Genomic DNA, 27504 nt, shown 5'->3' with positions numbered 1-27504 from the left:
ACACTTGTACGAACCAGTGGCAAACGGCGATATAGTGTATCGTTTAAGTTGCCACGAAGGACTGTCGTAATCAAAATTTACGATGGGGCTTTTCAGAAGTTTTCCTGTATGGCAGCATTGGCTTTTGTTTTTGTGAGTGAATTCCTGTAAGTGAATCAACATTTTAATCAGCGTGCAGGAAGCCTCGTGAACCACGTAGAGTAGTAAGCCTTCGTCCCAGTTCGCTTATAACACCTAAGCGTTCTGTGTCTTCAAATTTGGCATAATATTTCTAAGACCTTTAGAACCTGGTCTAATTTGTCTCTCTACCTTTCACATTGGTGATACGTAATTAATATTCATAATCAACACACCGGTGGACGTGGTTGTGATCAGCGATATCATTTTCCAAAAGCAAAAGGCAGCCGACTTTCTTTTTTTTTTTTTTTTTTTGCTGTAAATGTACCCACCAATAATGAAACGCACGTTGTTGGCATAACTGTTCCTCCGTAATACTTGAAAAAATTAGTTGTGGAACCAATTTTTTGAAGTAATCCTTTTCTGCATCCTTTAAAAAATTTATTCGGTATTTAAATGAAATTCGGCTGCTCCTTAAGTCAACACAGATCTCAGAGTATAGGAACTTTAATTACGAACAACCTGCATACGAATAATTACAGTTTTCACTGCATTACTTCCAGAAGAATAAGACAGATTTATCTGCTGTTTAACAATCAAGTTGGAAAGCCACAGGAAGAACCAGGATAACGTCAATGTGAAATTTGGTTCTATTGTATATTCCCTCGCGGTAGCGCAGATGATATAAGCATTATCCTCACCTATACTAAGTGGAAAAGAACCTTAAGATCTGAGTTCGAATCTCGTCAATGACGTGAAGAATTCTTATGGGCCTCTTTCACAACGTGGCTGAGTTAGTTGGTATTCGGCGAGGTAGCATGGTTTCTTCTCCCGGCAGCTCGGGTTTTTCATCCAACAAACAATTAAATTCGCCCCAGGGATTACACGCAATTTACAGACCAGACATACCCTACAGTTATACTATAAAGCAGTTTTCTTACCTATCACCACCTATGCTGCAGGTGCGTGGTTTCACCGAGCGACCAATTGCAAAATCAAAGAGAAGCTTAACTCCATCCAGAGAAGCATTATTCTTGCTACCCATCGCATTTGTAGAACAGTGTCAACGGCAGCATTGCAAGTAATATCTGGAAACATCCCCCTGGATCTCTTCCTCATCTATAGAGGACTTACCTACTGCCTGAAGAATAGAATCCCAACTGAAATACTGGATATCGAACTCAACCTGGACAGTGATACCAAACAGGAGAGGGCTCGATGTCATAATGTGCTAATCAATGTCTGGCAGACTAGATGGGACACGACCACAAAAGGATTTGTTACGAGAACATTTATACCGGATGTCGCATTCGCAAGCAAAAAAAGCGGTCAACAAGTGGTTCTCCCTCAGCATGGAAACCTCCTTTCTGGTCATTGGACATGGGTCCCTCAACTGGAAACTCCACCGACTAGGTCTACTAAATACCGATCTCTGTTTCTGTGAGTCAGTCGAGAGTTGGGCACATCTACTCTTTGAATGTACTATCTACGAGGACCATAGACAACAACTGCAGGCAGCAATTTCGGGATTTTCTCCTGACCAAGTAGAACTCCTGGTACAATCGCAAAAGAACTTAAGGTGCGCTACAGCATTTTGCGGCAGAGGTATTCAAAAGTAGAAGGAGGATCATCCTAGCAGCTTCTGCAAATCAGTACACTAGTGGCTGCTTGGCTTAACGCCGACTCACTACTTCTTTAGTCTCGCATGGGAAGAAATGAGTTTCTCTCTCTCTCTCTCCTCCTCGTCTGGCGATCTACTCTGGGAGTGGGGATGTTCCCTGACCTGGAGCAGCCATAGCAATCACCTGCTAGTCTTTCTCTATCCGTCCCGTGCGGAATGGAAAACTTTTTTATTCTTCTCTCTATCATTCTGTCTGCTAGCATCCCGGCCAACGCTCTCCTTCTTTCCTTGACCAGGTTGCGGGATTAAACTTTCTATTTTTTTATTTTTATTATTTTTTATTTATTTATTTATTTTTATCGCGTTCTGCCCTGGACTGGGGCTCCCCAGAGCAGGCCAGAAGACCACTTTGCTACACGCTGTGTAACAAAGTATCCACTACATCGGGTGAAAAATTCCCAGTTTGAATCCCATCAACTGCGCGATGAATATTTATGGGCTTTTGTCACAACGTGGCTGAGGTAGTTATCCAAGGCGAATGTTGCATAGTTTTTTTTTTTTATCTCGGAAATTCGTATTTATCATCCAGCCTTGGTTCCTCTGACACTTCATACACACAATAAGTAGCAAAAATGAGTAGCTTTATTCTACAGAACCGTAACTTTACCAATGTGAATCATAACACGAGTTAAAATGTGTGAAGTATTGCCAGAAGGGCGTGTGCAGTCCAGTCCGTCTTCGCTCAACGTCGTTTTTATGAGCATTGTCAGAAATTTCATAGCGATGTCGAAAAAGTTAAAATAAAAAAAATCAGTATTTATTCGTACTTAAGATGATAATATTAATAATTTTCCATTTGGTCGAGTTGCCCGATTGCCCTCCTCCCTACTGCGACGTCCATGGTGGTTTTGATTATCATTATTTCGGAAGCATTAGTTTTATCTCCTTGTTGGCCTTACTTCTCTGGAGTGCGCAGTGTGTTTTTTGCATTACAGGTATAAAAATCTGGCGATTTTTCACTAGAAATATTTTTAGCAGGTGATATTTGTTGTAATGATTTCTTTCTTTCATAGTCTTCTAATTATTTAAAAGCCTTAACGAAAAACATTTGTTGTACTAAAGAGAAACAGTAGGCGGTTCAAAGTCATTCACCAGATCTACCTATTCCATTCTCACACTAAGGAATAAGTGAGCAGAAGGAATCCTACTTTGTTACCTCGAGCCGCCCATTGGTTTTTTTCCAAACTATAGAGAGAAACCGCTGGTCAAGAAAAACCAGAAATTCAACGGGAAGCTCCCATGAGTGAAAACTACCGACTCAGCATAATAAACAGCTGGTAATATGAAGATCTGAAAGCGTTTGAAACCATTAACTGGTTTCAGATTTCATCAACTGCACTTGTATCCATTAGAAATATGAGGCCAGAGAAGTACGTAAAATCCCAATTCCCTTCTCTAGCTAAAATTAAACGTACCGCCTATTGGGCTGCCGGCTACTGCATCAGTCTATTCCGCTTATCATTACTTTTAAAGTGTTGCAAGTAATATGAAATTATTTCAAAATTCTGCAATGAATTTAAAATTTATATGAGAAGGTCGTGATGTACAATTGTAACTAGCAATTGTCCATCTCGATATAAGTATCGCTAGTTCTGTTATAAAGTCGTGTGAGTGCAGTTCACGCTAACACAATTATTATAAGAGATGGATAAGTCCCGAAGGATTTATCCATCCCAAAGTATGCCAGATGAGATTTACAAACTGTATACAGGGGCAACACTTAATCTGGTTTATTATTTTTTTATTGTTAATATTATTAAATATGTCAAAGAAAAATCATAATCGTTAATTTGACTTCAGTTTGAAGTATGGTGAATTTTATTTTTATCTGAGGTCTCTCTCTCTCTCGCCGCACACCCCTATTCACCAAAGTAAAAAGAAAGTGAAGGTCGTTGTAGTTAGAAATTCTTTTCTAAAAGATTGTTCACTCTGTCTTCTATCAGTTGCTAACGTGTTCTTCTTAAGGTCTAAAGCAAACGGCAGTTTAGAACAACTTAAAGACCTGATTTACTGTCATCCTACACCAGCCAATAATGAGACAAACATAACAGCACGTCCAGCAGCTTAAGTCTAAGTCCCTTCGGAGAATCTCTAATGAGTCCACCTTTGCTTTATTGACCGCAGCACTGCACACAGCGAAAGCTCTCTCAGAAGGAGAGATTAGCCAAGAAGTGCCGACTTTAACGACTCCCTCGTTATCAGCCATTAAAAGATTCACTGGCTGCTGCCGTATTAGGCTTGGGCTGCTGCTGTGATGAGAATGTTGATGATAAAGGTCTCGCCAGGTGACATGGAAATGCGCGCTTCAGGTTGATGGAAATCTGGAAGACGTTGAACAGGACGGTAATAGTAAAGTCGATAGTGGTTGTATATAGGATGGGTTAAGGTGCTTATGTAGCGAGGGTTTATTACCCCATATTTTTCACACAGATATGTGACTTAATTATCCTACCCCCCAAAAAAGTGGGGGGGGGAGATCTCCCAATCTCAGTTTCCTTCCCAAGGTTCCTTTCCCGGTCCCCTGTTTAAAACTTCACATAGATAAAGTTCATTGCCATTCCGCTTCCTTGACAGGTTATAAATTGCATTTAAGTTTTTATTTTCTGCTACTACAATTTTTCGTATGATTATTACATTTTCTGTTTTTTTTCTTTCTTCAGCTTCTCAGAGCCTTTTTTTCTTTACTGTTATTTAATTCTGTAATTAATTATAGTCATCTTTGAATGGTTGAGTAGGATGAAATTGGAGCCTACACCATATTTACACAATTTCATTTAGTGCTTACTACGTTACAAGTAAAATAGAATTAATAATACAATAATAATTACATTCTATGTAATCCTGACCGGCTCTCTTCCTTAGATATATACGGTAGTTATCGTAATGTTCATAGTGTAATCGGATAATTCCCGACAAGCAGTCTGCGGATTAGGGCAATCCGAATTTAGTGATTGAAATCCTCGTGGTGGAATTAAAAGAAGACCTCTTCACAAATGCTTAAGGGTATGTAGTGTGAGAAATGGAATGCAGTATGAGCTGAGAAGCAGCACCAAAAGAATTTCATTTAGGACTCATTTATAAATGCCAGTTACACTTTTAAATCATAGAGCCCTCCTAGTTACAGCTATGAGCGTTTAGCAGACTCTGGATCTATAACCAGAGAGTGGATCTGAAGCTCTGGCCCTTTCCTTCCTTCGCCATACAGCTTAACTAGCCTAAAAGCCAAAACACCGCTTAAGAAAATAACCTCAAGCGAACGTCTTATAAAGGTAATCGACAGTTTTCCCAATAAGAGCAACAATGGTCCTGACTGAGTTCTCCATTCTAATGGTCAAATTATGCAGTTACGTATATCTTTGACACTCTCCCCACCCCAGCTCTTGAAGCTTACAACCTCTAAACTGGGTCATACCTTGCTATCTCCCCAAAAGAACCCAAAAGATTATCTGCTGTCTACTTGGAGTCCTTCCTTGCTAATAATGATTACTATAGCGGTTATGCTGACGACTTAAAAAATACTAATGTCACGGGAGAGCTCCATCTTCCATTCACTTTAAGGATATGCAACAATAGTAGATTAATATTTTTATGCTACTGTGCTTTCGATAAACAAGGAGATTACCAAAAGAAACCTCAACGATAATAGGAAACTCGAAATTTAACGTCTCTCAATATATTGATTTAGGTATCACCGGAAAAATCTTATTATTCCTGGCTCATTTAAAAACCGATCAAAAAAAAAAAAAAAAAAAAAAAAACATATGCAGCTAAACAGGCATTTAAACAGGTCTCCACCTTTCACAACCCCGATTTCATTAGCAGCTACAGCATATTCTCCATGACGTCGCATTAACGGAAAATATATGCTGTAGTCATATGGTCCTCCATGCTCCTCAATTTATCAATTCAGATAAACGTATATGTACTGTAAATTAAATGTTATGTTCTCTTAAATTATACACTTTTATTAGTATTAGCCATATAGTGCAAGGGAGTCACAAGCTTTTGCTGCACTCGCCAAAAAGAAAAAAAAAAAGTAGATAACAAAATACAAACAAATGATGCGCTTCTCTCTTCACGTAGATAACTATCCAGTTAATCTCTGAATTTCTTCAAACTGTCAGCCTCAACTACCTACGGAGCCAACTAGTTACAACAATCAACGACTTGCTCTAAAAGAACACTTCCTACAATCTAGTCTAAACCTCTTCCGCTGTAATTTGAATTTATGGCCCCTAATTCTGGAATTCTTTAAAAGAGTGAAAATTCCGCCTTCATTCGTTTTACTAGCCGCTCTCAGAGCCTTATAAACTCTACCTCAATCAGATTCTCTCTAAGGTGCCTGGTTGCCAATTTCTGTAGCCCACATAATCGGAGCTTTCCTCGTATGGTCGCGCTTTGGCCAATCTCACCATGTGAGTTTCCCGCCTTTGGACCCTTTCAAGAAACTAACTAGTTCTTTTTTAATATAAATGTCTTTTTTCGAATGAGGTTACCATACTTGGACACAGTGTTCTAAGTGCTGCAGGACAATGTTCGATAAATCATAGATAAGACACCATGGGCTTTCCTGACAGCCTGTTTACTTCAGAAAACTTCATATCTGTCCTTATCGTAACTCCTAGATTCCTTTCTTCCTTTACTGTTTTTAATTCAACCCTACCAGTGTATAAGTTTTTGGGTTGCGTTTTTTTTTTCCAAGTGTAAAAACCTTTATACGTGATATATTTTTTACTAAATGCAACAAGTGATACTTGAGAGGTGTTAACTGCTATCAGCTGCATTTTCCTGGGTGATTACTAGTCTTCGCTTGTTAATTTTGTTTTTCATATTTTCATTTTGTAGTTTCATAATTTTCTCTAATTTGTTCATTTTAATTGTTTGGTTGCATGTAGCACCTCTCAGGTATCACATTGCATTTAATTGCATTTAAATGCCATGTGATACCTGTTCACAGGCTTCAAAACTTATCCGTTGTCGTTCCAGCTTCTTGCCGGGTCGATAGAGCAATCTTCATACGTGGTATAAAAACGTTTATTTTAAGACATCATGATGAATTTAGATTCTTAACGTTGAATACTGACTCTTAAAATGACTGCATGGGCTAACTGGTCTTCCGAACACCATCTCAAAATCCGTACTGTTGGCCAATTTAAATATGCAGCCATAGTGTTTATACTAAATAATATAAAAGTAATTCTTTTTACTTTTTTGGAAATATCTCACAACGTGTCATTCACTCAGTTTTTTACTCTACTTATTTCTTCCTGGATTTTAATAAAACTTGAAATACAGCACATATTTCACAGATATTCTACGATTAATAAAATAAAAAAATGGTAATAACTTATTAATATCTGTACTATTACGAGTAAGAAGAAAAAGAGGTAGGAAGAATTCTCATAATATTATGTTCACTTGTAGATCGTTGCCGAATTTTGTAGAATTTTTCAGAATATTATTCTGAGAATTTTATGTTAGTCAATTTTGTAGGTTTCTGTGCCATTTTTATACCAAAACGTTTAGAATTGAATACAATACTTTGGGCAACAGCCATTACTTGAGGCTGTGTTCAGGGGTAACCATTTTGGGAGAAATAAAATGATGAAAAAATATATAAATAAATAAAATATATAAAGAATATTCTATGGGTCTGTTTTATGTGGTTTGGACTTGACCCACTTGTCATCGATAAAACCATTAATGAGCCTGTCTGTTACGACATAATACCAATGGACTTTGAACCAACCAGTGCATCAAATCCAACTATGTAAAACAAGCTCATTACAATCAAACTACCATTGCCGAAAGGGCTGATTATACGGAGGTTAAGTGGGTAAGGCCGGATTTACCGATGTGGTGCGGTTTTTCCAGGGACCCCCAAGAACAACACAATTAATATTGGTATAAGCTCCGCAACTTCAATTTTAAAAATATGGCACTGCCAGTGCCGTATTTTGGGTCATGTTTTTAAACCCGGGTAACTGACTGTAAAGGATTAAAATCCAAATAAGGGTCCTTCTTCTCAGTCCTAGAAAGGAGTATCGGGTATCATCAATATTAATCCTCACACCCGAACGTTAAGATTGGCCCTAATCACCGAAATTTATGGCGCACTATGGCCACAGATGCCGATGTGCCTAATAAATCCCGAAACAAACAAACACCGAAATTTATTCTTAGTGCAGTAGGTGAAAGTGTTATCTGGACATACGCCACACCAGTTGCGTCCATCTAATGCCTGGACTGTGTAACGTGATTCGTTATTTCAGCCAATACTGTCGTGTTCAATGTTTGAATTAACTGTATCGTGATAGGCGATGACGAGCATTGCTGGAAGACAGCTTCGACTTACGAGAAGATGCGTGACCATGTTAACCCACTTTGTGAAGCGTTTTTCTAATAGTTGTTAGCCCTACAATTATCTCGATTCTCTCGAGTTCCTCTTGAATCAGTTCATTAAGAGCGTCTTTACGATTTTCTCTCACTACAGTTTTATAACCTCCACATGCTATTTTCGGTGGCCGTATGATGTTTGAACAGTTCATTTTGGGTGTCCCACTCTTTCTATTATTTGGCGAATGCACATGCCTCCTGTATAATCCTACTACCACACCTCTTGTAAAGGGAACCAGGTCCTTTTTTCGTCCCATTCTGTTACATCTGCTTTACCTGCAGATGGAGCAGAATTTGAGCATTATGTGGTGGACAACAATACATTACTGTAGTAAGCAAAAAATTCACAAACCTAAAATATTTCTTAAGAGATGGAACGCAATCCACAGAGCCTTGCAAAAGGATGCGTTCACAATTTTATCTGGTTTTGAACTCCAAAAAGGAACAATTGAAGTGGGTTTTAATTAGTTTTGTTAATAGCTGGACCAGATTCTTGACAGTCTTGTGTTTTTTGGGAGACTGATAGAGTCTCCCAAAAAATAATAGAAACACAATTTCAGACTGGCAGGAGTTTCAAATAGGATTTTGAGGTGGATCTTGTATAATTTCTTTTACACAGTTGAATAAGACAAAAGAAAGCGTCTATTCTTAAAAACACCGAGCACATTTGAACACCAGTTGGTAATATGTGTACAAAACTCACAGAAATATTGATCGCAAACTGTGAAGTTTACAGTTGTTTTATCTCGTTGTGGCTATTAGCTGCAGTGGATATAGTGAACAGGACAACTAGGAGTTTTGGACTGTGTAAGGTTTGAAACTGTGTAAGCAGCCTCATAGTGGATACTTCTGACACCATACAAATGAAGTTATTTTTCACTTGATACTGTTTAAATAATTGGATAATAATAAGTTTGAACCTCTATTTTGTGGTGGACAATATTCATGAAATAACATTGAAATTACACAGACCCTTTCAGATTGAAGATCACACAAGGAAACAAAATTCAACATTGGAAAATATATTAAAACTATTCTAGTGCCGGAAGAGGACTATAAGAACTCTGTAGTTGCAATCTCATCGTGGTGCCTATTGACTGGATTATCTAATGGTAACCAGAATTTTGTGTTAGAATGAAACAAGATATATACTGTACTATAGATATCAACAATGATGATATAGGACTATCTATAACAGAAACAGAAGGTTTATGTGCAGATTTAAGTGAAAGAGGTAGTAGCTGCAATCTCGTTGTGATTGTCAGCTGCTTTGAAAATTCTGGTGGACAAACTAGCCATATGTTCATGATTTGCGGCTGCCTGCCACATTATATCCTTTAAGAGTATTTATGTATTTAAACTTGTTGATTGTATTTAATTTAATTATTTATTGTTTTCTGGTTCTCAGAAACTCTGAGCTTTGTACATATAATTGCTTCTCAGTGGTACTGAGTTTAATTGTGGAAGTTTCTCTACTGGTACAATGATTTTTATTATTTTTTATTTTGCTTGCTCTCAGGTCTGGTCAACCTGGGGGCAGGGTTGCTGGCACCCACCGGTATTGCACTAACTCCGGTAGGTCCAGGACTTGTGCATTTCGGAACGAACAGAAATAGTAGACCCGGGCCCGGCTCCTCGTCTAGGGACGAGCATCAGGCAGCAGCTGACCTTGTGTTGGCTACTCCGTGGTGGCGAAGTGGCCTGACACTAACACCACACACAATAGCGCTTTTTCAGGCTAGTTTCGTAGAGTTTCTGCGCCATCACAGATGAACTAGGTGGAGATGGGCTTTTGCCTAGGAGCCAACCTTCGACACCACGAGGTCACATGTAACATGACATCATATATATGTATAATGAAACTGTAAATGTATATAAATTTTCTCTGTAAGTTTTTTATACATATATATAAAAATTATGTGTAAAAAATTGAATATATAAAATTGTGTGTATAAATAAATGGGGGTAAAAATGGAATGCTTTACTGGCAGTACTCCATGACATTATAGTGGTTTCATCACGTCACTCGGTTTAAAAGGTCTGGATTCGAGTCGCGTCAATGACTGGAGGAATTTCCAAAGTCCTCTCCAACCGAGGCTATAGTTAGCTGATTTCAGGCGGAGGAGTAAGATTTTTCTGCGTGAGCAATTCGGAGTTTGTCAGCCTGGACCACGAGCACACACACACACACACACACACACACACACACACACACACACACACACACACACACACACACACACACACACACACACTTCTACAGGGCATCAATCGTTAAATTATAATTGCTATACTACGTATACTATGTATTATACTTTACCGGAATTGTGACAATTATTTGGAGAGGGATCTGTATTGGTATCAGCAAGACAACGTTCCATGTCAAAAAAGTACTCGTAGTCAGTACAATAGTGATTTAAGAAAAATAAATATGACGAACCTGTCATTTCCGGCCCAGAATCCAAAATTGAATCAAACTGCCCACATCTGGACTGTTTTAGAACAGCACTTGAGAGCCAGAAGGCAGTTTAAGAGTTTACTGGGGCACAGTGGAGCTGTTGTTCCGGGGACCCCCAGTAAATCCACCTGTTGCAGTGGATTCTCTGACCAACGCAATTTCTGCAAGGAGCAAAGTTTCAATATTTATATGCGCCAGGATCTAAATCCGGCAATGGTCAGAATAAGACTTTTCTACTTCAAGTAGAGAACTAGCCATACGTGAGCAGCGTTGTGGTAGGCAAGGTGCATGATTCCAGTTTTCACATGCCAAAAAAAAAAAAAAACAGTAGAAATGTCCCCAGAGGGTTACCGATGTCATTAAAACCCATGGAACCTTACTGTAAACTTCTTCTTCTTTTTTTTTTTTATTTTTCTTTCTTTCTTTTTTTTATTTTGCGTAACCGTAGACAAAGAGATCCTTACGCAGTATCACTGTAAGGACGATATTCGTAGTTGAACACCGTTAGAACGATTAGAATTGATGATGCTGCATATTTTTATTTATTGGCTTAGATCAATAAATCAAATCAAAATTTTCTTTCCTTAATATTCATAGTTCACAGAATTCATTGTTTCATCATTAATTTTAAACAAGCTCAGCTCCAGCGATCAAACACGGCTGAGGTGCATGATGAAGGGAGAATACGGCTACCTTTATTTTCTCGAAATAATCCGTGTCTCAACAAAAACACCTAATTACTTTTACACTTAAAAGAATTATGAATAATTAATCATGGCATTTCAAATAAGACACGGTTAAAAACCACCCTTAGCTGGTAAAGAGAGCAGTGATAGAGTTAATTTCTTTCACTCTATTTTGCATTAATTAGATGTATATCACGCTCTCTAATTAAATACGTAATAGCTGGCAAAAGTTTTCGTGCATGAGTATGATAGTTTTATTAGAATTTTTACTTGCATGGTCATGATCTAAGCAAAATTGATTGACTCAAATTGTCTTCTCTAGAGCGGTAAAAATCCACTTTTATAGCGAAGCTTGTTATCGTTACTGAAATTGAAGGGAAGCAGGTGGAAAAAACAAACTCTTTAATAGCGAAATTAGAAAAATGCGGGTTTAGTAAACAAACAAAATGCGCAGCACCAGATTAGAAAGCTAGATTTCATTACCTTTTATGTTCTTGGTAATTCTTGCTTGATGTGAGAATTCTGATTATCAAGCATATTGTCTAGATTTAGAAAATAACGATGGTTACAACTGAAGAGGATTCTTAGGTTCTCATTTAGAAAATTATATATATAATTATGAAAACGTAATGAAAAAATTCGAAAAAATGTCCAGATTGACACGAGCAAAGTAACAGATATAGGATACACACTTATATGTCTATATAAGATGAATGGAAATGTTAAAGTAGTAATTAGATGGTAATTTAATATGCACGTAAGCATAGAGTAACTACTAATGCACCAAAGTGGTCTGTTATATGTATGTAAAGTGTAAAGTGTATTCGTGTCTGACGGCACAAGTGGCTTCTTCCATCTCCGCGTTGCTTTCATTGTGGGTGTAACAGTTCACTGCAAAGGCCAGAGATTGAAAAGTGTATGGAATTTGTAAGTGTAGCGTTATGTATCGTGTTCTTCTGGCCATTTACCGCTGGACCCCTGCTGGGGCCCAAAGTTGCCCACACTTGGCTCCATGGAGGCAGACCAGATACTCAGTAGTTCTATATTTTACTCTGGCATGCCCTACCACCTAGTTTCCTGAGATTTCAGTGGCCAGGACCTTAAAAAAAAGCGCATCGGAGGGGTAGACACTAGTTTTGTAAGGCTTAAAAGTTTGCGTACGTAGTTTAATTTAGACATTGTTAGAATTTTACAATGTGGGACGTGCGCTGGAGTATAGATAGAGTTGGGGGGGAGCTGAAGGCTGGGGGGCGAAAGGCAGAAGTATGGAGACAATACAGAAGGCGTCCCCAGATGGTCAAGTGAGGCAGGCCCATTCCTCACCAGGAGAAGAATGGAGGGTTTCACCCTCCCTGCCGGGGGAAGGGGAGAGACAGGACCACGCAAGGGAGCGCGGTCAGGAAAGCCAATTTTGCCATACAGCAATGCTGCTTCTCTCTTTTGCCGTTATGTTATTCTTATCTGGGTCACCACAATTTGGGAATCACTCATGGGACCAGTCCGGTAGTGTAGTGTAATGTGATCAGATGCTAGAACAGCTTTACGCACGCCGAATATCAAATTCCACGTAGTAATACCATAAAATAGGATAATATTCTTGTCTCTATGATATGAACTCCTCTGACATTATATAGCTACACTGAAGCATAAAGATTGGGCGAGATTATTCTTATTTCGGCCTTTAAAAAAGAAGCTGTATTTAACGAAATGTATTTGCATTAAATTTCATCAATAAAATTTCGTCAAATAAACAAATTAAAAAATCAGACATAAAGTATGTTTTTTTATGCGGGTTAGCATATACTCATGAGCCAAACATCACGACCACCTCATTATGTCCACTCCATGAGTGAACGCATCCCACAGCACCTAGGAGAGACGTCACCGACCAGCGAATCACATATAGTGACAGCAAAAGTAGTGCCTCTCAGTTCGTCGGAAGTAAGAAGCCCGTGCATAGTGTTTGGGGGTAAGGTGCCACCGGTAGTCTCCCACAGCTGCGCCATCAGTACTCTTGTGAACTATAAAAACTCTCTAAATGCCAGAAGTAGTGTGGCATGTTGTACGTGTATAGTATTGTGTTGGGTTCTGTTGTTTCTCTGGCTACTTGGCCGCATACCCACAGTGGGACCCTACGTTGCTCACCACTACTAGGAGGTGAGCCAGGTCGCCCATCATTCTCTGGCTGCTCTCTGCCAGGGTTGCTTGAGCTTCGTGGACGGAGCCCAAAAAAAACGTGTGGGCAAGCAAGGGTGATAGTGGAAGAGTGGAAGTCAAAGCGAGGAGGAAGATGGAAGGACGAGGAAAGAAGGCGCTCTCCAGATGAAGGAGGCAGGGAAGGAACGAAGGGTTGGACACCCCTGGACCGGAAAGCCCACCCAAGCCCAGGAAAAGTATTTTGGCATCACACACCTGAAGGTGTTGCTGACACCTTCAGGTGTTGCCTGACCTACTTTGCAGCATATAGGTGAAGAAGCACATACAATTGGGAAAGGGAAGCACCTGACGGAGTTTGAAGGGGGAATGATTTGCAGCAACAAGAAGGCGGAGGCCACATAGCAACCACAGGCGTTGTCGACTGTTCTAGCACTGCCGTTGTGAAATGTGCGGGAATGGCCCGAAGAGAAACAACAACCATCCATCGTGGAGGTACGGGGAGACCACCACTAGTTGAAAATCGAGGTGAACGGCGGTTGGCACGTTCTGTGCAGGACAGCAGGAATCTCACGATTCCTCAATTAACAGCAAACTACAACCAGGGTGCAGAGAGAGAGAGAGAGAGAGAGAGAGAGAGAGAGAGAGAGAGAGAGAGAGAGAGAGAGAGACCATACAGCGAACGTTCTTACGGATAGGCGACCTGTTCATATGCCCATGCTGACCGACCGTCATCGACACTTCTGTCTACGTTGGGCGCAGGAGGAACGTTGCTGGACATTGGACGACTGGAAAAGAGTTACCTGGGCTGATGAATCAAGGTTCCAGTTCCATCATACTGATGGAAGGGTGCGTATTCGACGGCGAGCAAGTGAACATCTGCAACCAGACTGCAGGACGAAAACATGCGAGTGGCCGTGGTATAATGGTTTGTGGTATGTTTTCATGGACATCACTGGATCCTCTTCCCCACTGAACATACCTTCACTGCCAGTGTCTACCTCGTAGTGGATTTGTAAGTAACTAACCGACTAACAAGCACACTATGTCCACTATGCCCTGCCTCGGCACTGTTAATGATACTAGTGGTAGTGTGCTACTGCAACAGAATCAAGAAATTTTGAGCAGATGGGCTGAGAAGTGGCAACTGAAGTTTAACATTGACAAATGCAAAGTACTGCATATGGGTAGAAGTAACCCCAGAGAAACGTACCAACTGTGTGGTGCTACACTTAGGGTGGTAGAAAATGAAAAAGATCTGGTAGTAATTGTGCAATCAAATATGATGTTTTCTGAGCAATGCACACAAGCTGCCAGAGCAGGTCAATGAGTCTGCAGGAATTTTGCTAGCAGGAAAAAGGAGGTGATTATCCCTTTGTATAAGGCAATGGTCAGGCCATGCCTTGAGTACTGCATACAGGTCTGGAGGCCTCATTTTAGGAAGGATGCAGATTTGCTTGAGCATGTACAGAGAAGGGCAACAAGATTGGTGACGAGAACGAAGGGATTCTCTTACCAAGAGAGGCTTAAGTTCTACAAATTGCAGTGGCTGGAGACCAGGCACTTGCGAGCTAATCTGATTGAGGTTTATAAGGCCTTGAATGGGTTGAGCACGCTGAATTCTGATGGATTCTTCCGCTTGCTCAGATTACGAACCTGAGGGGGCACAAATTCAAATTGAGAAAAGACAGTTGTAGAATAAATGTGCGACAATTTACCTTTAGCCAGTGGGTAGTTAATTGCTGGAACATACTTCCACCTGTCATTGTGGGAGTTGATAGCTTAAATAAAATTCGAGGAGTAACTGGACAAACTTTTAAAGAGAATGGATGTGTGAAATTGGATTTTTTTTTTTTTTTTTTTTGGCTGATGCCACATAAGCTCATACGCTTGCTTTCTTGCATCACATGCCTCCATTACTACTACTACTACTACTACTACTACAAGGAGGTGATTATCCCTTTGTATAAGGGCTTATGTCCCTTTGTATAACGGCATAAGGTTAAGACCCATCTTGAGTACTGTATGCAAGTCTGGAGGCCTCACTTTAGGAAGAATGTGGACCTACTGGAACGGGTGTAGAGAAGGGCAACCAGATTGGTGAACGGAACAAAAGGGTGCTCTTACCTAGAAAGGCTTCTAGGTAAGAGCACCCTTTAATGGTATTCTTCCACTTGCTGAGACATGAGGGATCATAAATTCAAGTTGAAGAAAAGTGGTTGCAGGAGAGATGTGCGAAGTTTGCCTTCAGCCAGCGGGTGGTTGATTGTTGGAGCAGGCTTCCATCTATTGTTGTGGAAGTGAATGGGCTGAATAAATTCAAGGGAGAACTAGACAAATTCTTAGAGTGTACGGTTGGGTGAACTGTTGGTTTTTTTATTTTTTATTTTTCTGACACTATAGCTTTCTTGCATCATTTGCCGTTACTATTACTACACACAATCACACACACTGAGGAAAGGTGGTTGCAGAAGAGATGTGCGAAGTTTGCCTTCAGCCAGCGGGTGGTTGATTGTTGGAACAGGCTTCCATCTGTTGTTGTGAAGTGAATGGGCTGAATAAATTCAAGGGAGAATTTATTACACACACACACACACACACACACACACACACACACACACACACACACACACACACACACACACACACACACACACACACACAATTCATTCGTGTTTTAATGCATTAGTATTGTATTGTGTTGTATTTTGTATTTTAGTATGGGCGGCTCCCAGAACAGTTCATCTCCGGGTCGTTGCTCTCTTCAGTTTTTACAGACTCTGTCAAGGTAAGGCCAGTGTGTGTCGTGTAATAAAAAAATAAAAAATCATCCCGCACAGGACGGAGGGTTCTGTGCGGTTGAACTGGAAGAGGAGAAAAGGAAGCAGAGAGAGAGAGAGAGAGAGAGAGAGAGAAAAGTTTTTCATCCCGCATGGGAGAAAGTGATAGGACAGAAAAAATTTGTCTGTGAGCTTGTGTGTGTATTCTACTAAACTATATTATTTTTAAGCCACCCGAATAATTAAATTCATCTGCCGTGCTGTGTGTCTTATGTCTGTAAATTGCGTGTGTTCTCTGGTCGATTTGCCTGTTTTGCTGGACGAAAAAACCCGTTTATGAGGGAAAAAAACCTTGCTATCTATGCCTGAGACCGACTAACTCAGCCACGGAGTGAAAAAAGCCCATTAAAGTTCCTCGCGTCATCGACGGGATTCGAACCCGGGCCTTTTCCACCCGGTGTGGGGAGGAGGGTGACACTGTCACTGTGCTACCGGCGCAGACGTGTGTGTATTGTGTAGTGTAGTAAATAAAATAAAATAAATTTTCTGTTTATACTCCGGCACGACAACCAAGTCAGTAGAGTTTACAATAAATCGTCAATACAAATATTTATCGTATTTAGTAGTCACGGGCTTGAACCCCGGTTCACTCAAGGAACGCGTGCTATGCACTCTGGCTCCTGACCACCGGGCTACGTCAGGCCTCGTAGTGTTGTGCACTGGTCTTTTGGCTAACTGGAAGCAGTGATCACCTAGACTTCCGATTCCAGGTACTCGTCCCTAGTCGCGGGAAGGCAAGGCCTCCCCTACTATCTGCTCGCCCTCCTCCTTGGGGAACGAGTTTCCCAGGGAGGAAAAGAAAACTAGAGTAAGGTGAAGAGGGGGAAGGACGAAAGAGGGGGAGACTCCCCCGGCCCAGGGGAACCCCAATCCAGGATTAATTGTTAGGGGGGGAAAACGAGAGTGGGTGAGAGGTTGCCACACTGACCTGGGGAGCCCCAGGCCAGGGCAGAACATGAGAACGCAAAAAAAAAAAAAAAAAAAAATCTTTAAATCCCGCATCCCGATCACGTAAAGGAAGGGAGCATCGATCAGGTGCCATTATTTATTTATTAAAAATAAATAAATAATAATAATAACAAAAAAAGTTTTTCATCACGCGCGAGACAGAGAGGGAAAGAGTAGGAGGAGAGTGTTATTATTACTCTGAATCCAGGAAATAGTCCCAGACCCAAAACAGAACGCGAAGAATTAAACTATTGTAAGAGAGAGGAAGCAAAAAAAAAAAAAAAAAAAAAAAAAAAAAAAAATGATAGGACATTTATCATTTTGCAGTCAGCTCATGTCCTAGGTTGATGGTCATTAGTGCTAGTCAGGTTTAGGTATCTGCATCTGGCGAAAACGTCCTTAGCAAATGTTTGGAAAGGCCCTCAGGTTGTCAGTCGTCGTAATAAGTTGGTCAATATGGCTAGGGTCAAGGTTTGTCACAATCGTTTTCAGTTGTGCTCGCTGCTCTTCATATTGAGTGCAGTCGAAGATTGTATGGAACCAGTTCTCTTTTTCCCCACATCTGCATCGTTCCGTGTTTGAGAGCCCCAGCTGAAACTGATGGTTAGAGAGTCCCAGCTAAAACTGATGGTTAGAGAGCCCCAGCTGATAACGGGGCACAACTCCCATTAAGGGAGTTGTGCCCCGTTATCAGAAAAGACGTTTCAAGGCTCAGTGAGAACCACCTTCCCACTACTTTATTCATTGTAAATGGTACGTCTGGGAGGAATCTTTTAGTCATAGTCCCGAGGTTCGAGGTGTCCCATCTGGTCTGCCGCACCTTGACGAGCTCGTTGAAACACCGAGTTTGTTCTTTAGTTATATCTTCCTCAAGGGAGATCTACATATCCAAAATGTAAGTGGGGATTCTTTTCTTGAGTCTAAAACAGAGCCCTCGATAGATAATGAAAAGATCTAGGAGAAGTGTCCCTGAAATTACCTGGATGGCAGCCGTGGATACAGTGCGACAGATCCTGTGGGTGGAAAGAATAATGTTTCTCTGGATGGTATGGAGTTTATTTCTCATTCTTACCAAGACCGCTCGGTGAAACCATGCTCCTGCAGCGTATGATACACTAGGTAGAAAAACCGCTTTATAGAATACCAGAAGTGTTCTTTTAGAGAGGCCCCAGTCACTCCTGGTTACTCTAACAATGGCTGCGATGAAGCTCTTAACCTTAGTGGCCATTTGCTGCAGGTGCGGCCTGTATTGGGTATTGGGTATGTTGAGGGTCTAACGGCTCCTGGGATTTCTCCCATCTCCACATACGTTCTCTGTATCGAGTGACAGTGCCCTGTCAATGCCAGAGGTTTGACAGTGTGTGGGTCATGTAGTATGTTGTGCCCATTGTTCATCTGGCCTGTCAGCCGCCGGGCTCCTCGTGGGGCTCGACGTTACCATACTCAGCGACGGGGACGCCGACCGGGTGTACTAATAAGACTAATTGTACTCTGGCAGGTCCTGCCACTTACTTTCCAGAGATTTCAGTGGCTAGGACCTAAAAAAAAATATATATATATATTCGCCGTTTGCTTAATAATGCGATTTGTTTAAACATAGAGTGGGGTTTTCGCTGAATGAGTTTCTCTAGAGCTCTAATAGTTCGGGCAGTAATTTTGGTGTATTAGATTTGGACCTGTGGGGTAATACGCTGTATAGGAGGAAACGTTTTGGGAGGGAAGGCAGAAGACTGGGGGGGGTAGAAGTAGAAGAAAAGGACTGATAGGGAAGGCAGTCCCTCGTTTTTCAGTGGGCATGCCCATGCCGCACCAGAACGAAAAGTGGGGTGACAGGAGGGGGGAGCAGACAGCGAAAGCGTCGCCCCCTTCGCCTGGGAAAGGGGGGGGGGGAAAGCAGGCTAGAACAGATGTCCAGCCCCGTTTGTCAGATGGCCTTCCTCGGCTTTCAGGAAAACCGTCCAAGGTTCAGAGGATGCCCGTTTCAGTCTTTGTATTTAGGTAGTCCTTTCAGGGTCACCACACCACCGGAGCACTCAGTGGTGCACGGGGAAAGAGACCGTTTGTCGTTTCCATTTAATCATTGCGGTTTTCTCGTTTTGTCTAGTCCAGTTTTCTGGTTGCAGTCTTGTCTGGTTTCACCCTGGGAGGGTTGGTGAGAACGTAGGCATTTTGTTGCGTTGTTCTGTATCACCATTTTTATGTTACTCTGTTAAAGGCGATGAGTGTTCTTCGCCTGGTGAAGAGCTGCTCAACAAAGTTTGTTAGTGCTCCATATTCTACACTCGAGTCCAGCAAGTGTGATTTCATATTTTTTGGGAAGTACTTTATTGTAGTCATTAACCTACATCGCAGGTCTTCATAGTTTGGGCAGTTATACATGACGTGTGTCCAACTCTCTGCTTCACCACACACGCATCTTGGGTCTTCTTCCAATCCAATCTGGGCCATTTTTTCTTTGAAGGCGCCATGGCTTGTCAGTACATATGATGTGTGAAGTCCTGGTTTGAACCAAGTGGGCTTTTGCGGGAATATTTTCCACAGGTCCGGGATGAATTTTTTTGTGATGCAGCCTTTGGTAGTTTCAGTCCAACGACGTTGCCAGATCCGTCTGAGGTGGTTCTGAAGCCTATTCTTTTCCTCTTTGCATGGCGTGCTGTTGTTAACTGTGTAATCTAACAAGGTGCAGGGGAGTCCTTTCACAGAAGGCCGCCGTAGCCTAGTGGTCAGGCGCGCGGGTGCATACGTACACGTGCCTTGAGTGACCGGGGTTCAAACCCGTGACTGCTGAATACGGTGCTGTTTCTTGTATTCTATCTTGTGAACTCCTCTGACCGTTTGGTCGTCCCGGAGTATAAACAGAAAATTTATTTATTTATTTATATGGTATTTGATTCCACCGTTTGCAATTTCCAACTCTAGGGGTAGAACCCCTGCCAGAACCTGCAGGGCGTTAGTGCTTGTGGTGCTACAGGCTCGCGTGATAGTGAGCAACACAGTTCTTTGGATTGCATCCAGGGTCCTCCGATTTACAACCATTGCTGTTTTGGTGTACCAAGCCAGAGCTGCGTACAAGATGGCTGGGAGGAAGACTGTTTTATAATGTACAAAGTACAAAGTAGGTTGAGGGTCAGACGGCACCAGAAATTTCTCCCATCTCCGCGAGTGTTCGCTGTATCGAGGGACAGTATTCTGTCAAGACCAGAGATTTAAAAGTGTGTGGATCATGTGTTGTGTAGTATGTTGTGTATAATGGGCAGACTGGCTACCTCCTAGTGGTGTGTGCGGGCACCGGGGAGTCCCCCTAGGGCCCTGCTGCCAAATGCCAGGACACACAACAGAACCTAACGCAATATGTCATATACAACACACAACACTTTTCTGGCATTTACAGTAGTACTGTATTCCTTCACAGCGAACATATGGCGCAGATGTGGGAAACCACAGGTGGCGCCTGACCCTAATACTATGCACACTATGCAAGACACAAGAAACTATCCGTTGTATGGGCACGTCAGCACCAACACTGGATCATTGGTATGTGGAAATCATTCGCCTGGTGTAATGAATCCCGTTTCCATACTCTATCATGCTGATGGGCATGATAGACAGCAGTGGGGTCACACGTGGCCCAGCTAACCATCCAGTCAAACTAAGTAATAGCATTTGTAGAAAGCAACATGAGCCTATGATACTAGGATGCACTTTTGGTGTTTGGCAGGCTGGAAGCGGCGGTGTTATAGTTTGGAAACCATTTTCTGGTGTGCTCTGGGCTCTCTAATCACCGTTAATCAACGGTCGATGGGAAGGCCTTTCTAACGTTGCCGACCAAGTCTGCGGGGGTAGCACAGTGGTATCGTCACCGTCCTACCCACACCGGGTGGAAAAGGCCCGGGTTCGAATCCCGTCGATGACGCGAGGAACTTTAGTGGGCTTTTTTCACTCCGTGGCTGAGTTAGTCGGTCTCAGGCGTAGATAGCAAGGTTTTTTTCCCTCATAAATGGGTTTTTTCGTCCAGCAAAACAGGCAAATCGACCAGAGAACACACGCAATTTACAGACACGAATACGGGTTAATGTAATCATTTACGGGTAACCCTAATATAATATAATATAATATATATATATATATATATATCGTCGCCGACCAAGTACACCCCCTTCTTGATAATAGTGTGTCCAGACAACTCCGGCGTCTATCAACAAGACAACGTGCTATGCCACAAGGCCCGGTAGGTTGCTAAGTGTTTTCAGGAACATGACAATATATTTGAAATGCCCAACTCAGCCGATTTCAACCCAATTGAGCATGTTTGAGACAAAATGGATATTCAATGTCTGGGAAAGGCTATTCGATGCTACGACCATCCACCTGACAATGTGCAGGTATTACTGGACATTGTGCAACGAATGAGTAGCACTACCACAGGACACCCTGCAACACCTTGTAGAGTCCATTCCAAGATGTGTAGGCTGTAGTATGAACAAAGGGGGGGGCGAGGTATTAGATAATGCAAAGCCAAGTACCGTGTATCCAAATTAGCATGTATTCCAAATACATGCTAAGTTGGTAGTTAAAATGCTGTTATTAATACATTGTGCAGGTAGCTAGACGGTCGAAGAATCAAAGTAATTTTACTGTCGCCATTCTTATCTCGATGATCAAATGTCACAACTAAAAGCAAAACTGAGTATACAGAAAGTTAGAAGGAATGCAATTTCCAAGAAAAATTTAACATTGCTCTTAAGGGATTTTCATTAGGACCGATAAAAGCATGATTAACTCGAAAAGAAATCAAAATCGGAGATCGTACAATCGGAATTTCATTGTATAGTACTATAATTTAAGCTACTTTAAGTAAATATATTTTTAAATTAAATATTTTTAAATATTCAGAACTAATGAACGATTGTAATATCTAAAAATGTTAAATCTATTTGCAGGCTTTAAACGGGTTTCTTCTAATTCTTACTTGTGATGGGGAAGTTTTCTACACCTCGCATACTGTAGAGACGTACCTTGGCTTTCATCAGGTGAGTAAAATTGCATAGAATTATATTGTATGAAAATTATATTTCACAATTTATTCAGCTTATTTACTTGAAAATTTATAAAATAACCCCATAAACTTATTTAAAAACAACACGATTACTTAATATTAAACGGATTAAGTACAAATGTATTTATGGCATAAATGCATTTGTTATAAAATATGAAGCCATTCCAAACTATCTTTTTGGGTGGAATGTACAAAATCCTGCCACTTGAAGGCACTTATCCTTTGAATTGCAAATGATATATGAAATTTTCCCTGTGCTGCACTACTAATAAATAACATTTTCCCTCGAGTGTCACTGCAACTTTTCTCAATGCTGTGGTATTTAATAGCATGATCCAAATAATTGACATATGGATCTGCAGATTGGAAGTCCTGACTACATTGCGAATAGAGACTTATCAGATGAAGCTGTCCTGTGGGACCCTCAACACATGCACAGGCAGCATGGGTGGAGCATAGGCCAGTTATTTTTGTCACTGTGAGCTTATGATCAGTAATGGCTATTGCAGCCCAAACCCGGGCAATAGCATTTCCCCCTTGTCCAGTTGTAACCACTTCAGACTGGATTATTGAAGAGGATTAGTGGTCAAGTGCATGGGTGCATAAGTATACGTGCCTTGAGTGACCGGGGTTCAAGCCCGTGACTGCTCAATACGGTTCTGTTTCTTGTATTCTGTCTATCTTGTGAACTCCTCTGACCGTTTGGTCGTCCCGGAGTATAAACAGAAAATTTATTTATTTATTCTGGTTGTAGGTGGCAGCCCCTTGACAACCCCTTTGTAAGAGTAGGGCTCCTGTAAGATTGTTGGTTTTTCTTCCTGGATTAATTTTGCTAACTGTTCCATTACTAGCAGGGATCTGTAACAGTTCAATTGAACTATTTTTATCGTTGCTCTATTGTAATTACTTCTGTGGGTGTGGTTATTCATAATCTGTTTTCTGTTGTAATGTTTCCACTGCTCTTACATATTCCTGACACTTGTTATCCCTGTAAGAATGATTATGTTGCTTCTTTTTTGCTTTGCAATTTGGACAGGATGAGGGTTGTTCCTTATTTGGGCACTCTGTGTGTTTGTGACCTGTGATTCCACAGTGTCCACAGGTTGGGTCCTGTTGTCTGCAATATTTAGCAGGGTGCATAATGAAATAAAAATATAAATTTAAAAAAAAAGTTTAAATAACTTAAACCCAAATTACATGGCACTCCTGGAATGTTGTTGCGGCACCCTAATGTGCCGCGGCACCGTGGTTGAAAACCACTGAATTAGGGTGTCGCCTTGTTGGAAAACGACGCTGGCATTCATTCGGTGGTTACAGCTATAGCATTTCCTTCCCATACACCATACACGAAGTGAATGTCTGCATATTCTTCTAACGTTAATGCTCTTCTATTCGCCATACACGTAATGAAGTTGCTGTATTACATCAACAATTCGTTCTTTGCAGCTTTACATTTTCATCATGCGTTTTATAAAAATGCAGTACAAATTACATAATACGTTGTACAACAATCAGATTTGCTACCCCACTTCGTGATATTCGCAAAACGCTAGAAGGGAAATGACGTTCACTAATCTGTTTAACACTGTAACTCAAAACCCGTTGCTCCTACTTCAAACTCAGTGTACAGTTTTCTTCTTGTATGAACCATTCCCTCAATAAATATCGACGTCGATTTCAAGGGCATCCTGTAAGTATAAATACATGTATATTAAATGTTCTGTTTATACTCCGGCACGACAACCAAGTCAGTACAGTTTACAATTAATCGTCAATACAAATATTTATCGTATTTAGTAGTAGGCTTGAATCCCAGTCTACCCAAGGAACGCGTGCAATGTACTCTCGCTCCTGACCAATGGGCTACGTCATATATAAGCGCCTATTGTCTTTATCATGTCTCTATGTCTGTTCGTCCATCCGTCCGCATGTTCTGCGGGGGGTCCCAATGGACGAATTTTCATGAAAATTTTATAGTGTATTTGGCCTTTCGAAAATATTTTTTGAGCCATTCCAAATTTCAATAAATTCCAACAAGTAGAAATCCGGCAATTATTATTTCTTTTTTTTCTTTCATACAAATTGTATGGAAAAAATAAATTAATAGATTAAATGTAGTTTTAATGTGGTATTGTAGCTTAAGTCAGTTCGTGCATGTTTCGTGGATATTGTTATGTAAAACTCGTGAATGTGTTGTCGCTTGTGAAAAGAAAGAAAATAAATGTGTGAAAAAAAATCTATAGAGGGAGAAAAACACTTAAAAGTATAAGGGAGAAGAGTAATGAATATTATACAGTTGCTATTACGGTGAACGGCTAAGTTTAGAGAAAGTGAAACTACAGAGTTTTATTGTGTTCTATAAAGTTATAATCTTAGTAATTAATTGCTAAGCAGATAGCTATATTTCGTTTTCATTTCTGTTAATCCCAAAAAAAGAAAAATCAATTAATATAAGAAAAAAAAAAAAATTGAGCGCGCCTAAAATGTAACGTACTGTGTACATTAACTTCTTATTATTATTATTCACTTCTAAAGCATTAATTGATTCACACGAAATAGAGAAGTCCCGTATTTGCCCTGTTCATGCTTTACGCTCATGAAAATAGTCTTTTAACAGCCATTATGAACGCTGCTATTTAATTACTAGCAGTCATTGTGTCACTGAATAGCATGGTTTCCTCTTCCAGTTAATATCATGTCTGGTGATACCCCAAAGTAGGAGCCTGCTGTTTACAACAGCATCGGTGATCATTCAAGCATTCATGACAGTTGCTGATTCAACGCGTATTAGTAACTCGCCATGTGAAGGAAGCCCGGCGGTAAGACGCGAGTAAGTGTATATACTATTAGGGTCAACAATAAAGAAATAATAATAAGCAAATAACAACGAACAAATAACCAAATTAAATAATTTTCTTGTACCTCTGCAGCTACATAAAGTCAAACCGGAGAATTGTATTCTGAAAAAAGCAGATAGCCAATTGCCTTTATACCATAAAATTAAATAAATTCCATTCAATATTTGGAATAAAGAGAATGGGAGCGGTTAATTTTTTAACACTAGTGCATTTAAATACTGTAATACAATAATTCCAGATTAAAACCACGTCTGTTAAAAAATAAAGAATAAAAAAAAAAGAAATTATATTGTTAAGAGACTATTAAGTCTAAGTATTAATTTTCGGATGATAAAAAAAAAAAAAAACCATAAGAAAAAGAAATAAAGATAAATAAAAAAAGAGAAAAGAAGAAAAGCATGCTTCTCAGCATTTGGGAATAAGTAATCGAAACTTTGTCGAGTATTTTCGACTCGGTCAAAATGCAATAACCTTGGTTTTTTTTTTTTGTGTGTGTGTGTGTATGTGTGTTGTTTGGCATTAAACAGAATGATAAACAGACAAATCTTGATACATAGTAGTATTACTTTTGAAAGATTCCTCAGTATTCATTATTTTTGCTATTTCTACAGAATACTAAAAATTTAATTATTTTTAGCATTCTATTTTTTTTTGGAGGCTTGAAACTCTGGAACCCAAGTTTACAACAATATAGGCCTACTTTATGTTTCCGATAACCCACAGAAAAGAAAATTGAGTATTTTCGGCTGCCAAATACATACAATTATGACGTTTAATATGTCTTTTAGTCTGAAAACCTCCTCATCAGAACAATTTTATTGGGAAAACTGTTGTTCTTGTCACTCACTGCGCGAAAAAAAAAAAAAAAAAAAAAAATTATGCAAACTCCAAACTGTCAGTCATCTTCACTCGGCACCTGGACTAATTTGGATGTATCGAGCGCGAATCGGATGTTTTAGGATGCGGAGATGGGAGAAACCCCTGGTGCCGTTCGACACTAAACACACTGTGCTTTAGGTTAAATTTTTAAGAATCTCCATCAGATTCTTGATATACAGTATTTATTGCACTTGAAAAGTCATCGAATCAAATATTGAGAATTTTTCGGAATGGCTACCACAGACAACCACCCACGATTACCTTCATATATTTGTATAATGGTTTTTTGTCTGTGACTTCTGTAAGATGTATCACACTACCCGTATTATAAGTTTTGTATTATTCTATAACTTTTGCCTCCACTCATCCCGTTGCACAACTTTTATACTTTCTGTTTTTAATATAAATTCATTACTGAATCCTTTCCTCAGCAGAGCTTTCTTCATTATTCCAATAACAAATTAAAACGCATAAAAAATAAATCTTGAATCGCATAAAAAAATTAAAACAGACATTGAATAGTTGCAGAAGGGAAAATTATGGCAAAATAGTGTCACAAGACTTGTTGCATGCCCTGTTTATATATATTTTGGGCTGAGCTGTTTTGGTTTATCTACTAGTTAAGTCAGGCTATTAGGCACAAGTGTTCATGTCTATAAATTGCGCATGTTCCAAGACCACTATGGCTGTCTTTCATTCTATTTTGGGGAATTAAAAATCCAAAATAACACACCTCCCAATATCTCTATACCATCCATAAGTATGTAAACCGCAGCCTAACATGATGATAGCCCAGTTTTGGTCTCAGTTAAGCATCACAGACAGAATTTGAATCAGGCCCTTTCAAACAGGTGGCAAGTGACATAGTCATTATTCTACTAGAGGCATCAAAATGTAATAACGCTAGTAGTTATAGAATTAACAAAAAAAAAAACAAATTTTTAGAATAAGTAAGCTATTTTGAGGATTTTGGAAAGCAAAAAAAAAAAAATATATATATATATATATATCATTTATCGTACAAAACACACAGAATATCACATTACCACACAAAGCAGACAGAATCGGTCCTTGAGGATGTCACAGACATTCTCTCAGACATGCCAGACAAGCTGTACTGGCTACCTGGGAGTCTAAAACGCTGATGGAACTGATATTCGGGTGACATTCAAGTGAAGTAGACCCAATTTCGGCGAAGTCCGGACGGTCTGTGACAGTAAAATCCTCTGCTTGCACCTTCACGATAGTAGGACTGTTAGTAATCCTGAGTATAACCTCCATGCACAAGCACACTGTGAATGACCATCCAGATATGAACCAACGTGAGCAGGGGTCGAGGTGTGGCGCCCACACCACATGGAGGAATGCCGCCCCTCTGTGTTACCAGGTGGTAGATGACTCTCATCAACCGGTGCAATACCACCACTTTGC

General features: G+C 40.3%; 1 protein-coding gene across 1 annotated transcript in view; it reads left to right on the top strand.

Moving 5' to 3' along the window:
- The window catches only part of LOC150083652 (aryl hydrocarbon receptor protein 1-like), a 282715-nt gene that overhangs the window by 130320 nt on the left and 124891 nt on the right, over positions 1-27504 (top strand). Inside the window, exon 3 of the mRNA XM_090378555.1 lies at positions 22221-22310. Within this exon, the coding sequence (XP_090234681.1) occupies positions 22221-22310 (90 nt within the window). The remainder of the gene's footprint in view (positions 1-22220; positions 22311-27504) is intronic.

Source organism: Mastigoproctus giganteus, chromosome 7 (assembly GCF_048544385.1).
Source record: "Mastigoproctus giganteus isolate SK-2022 chromosome 7, ASM4854438v1, whole genome shotgun sequence".
Lineage (NCBI taxonomy): Eukaryota > Metazoa > Arthropoda > Arachnida > Uropygi > Thelyphonidae > Mastigoproctus > Mastigoproctus giganteus.
This window is presented reverse-complemented; position numbering and strand designations above follow the sequence as displayed.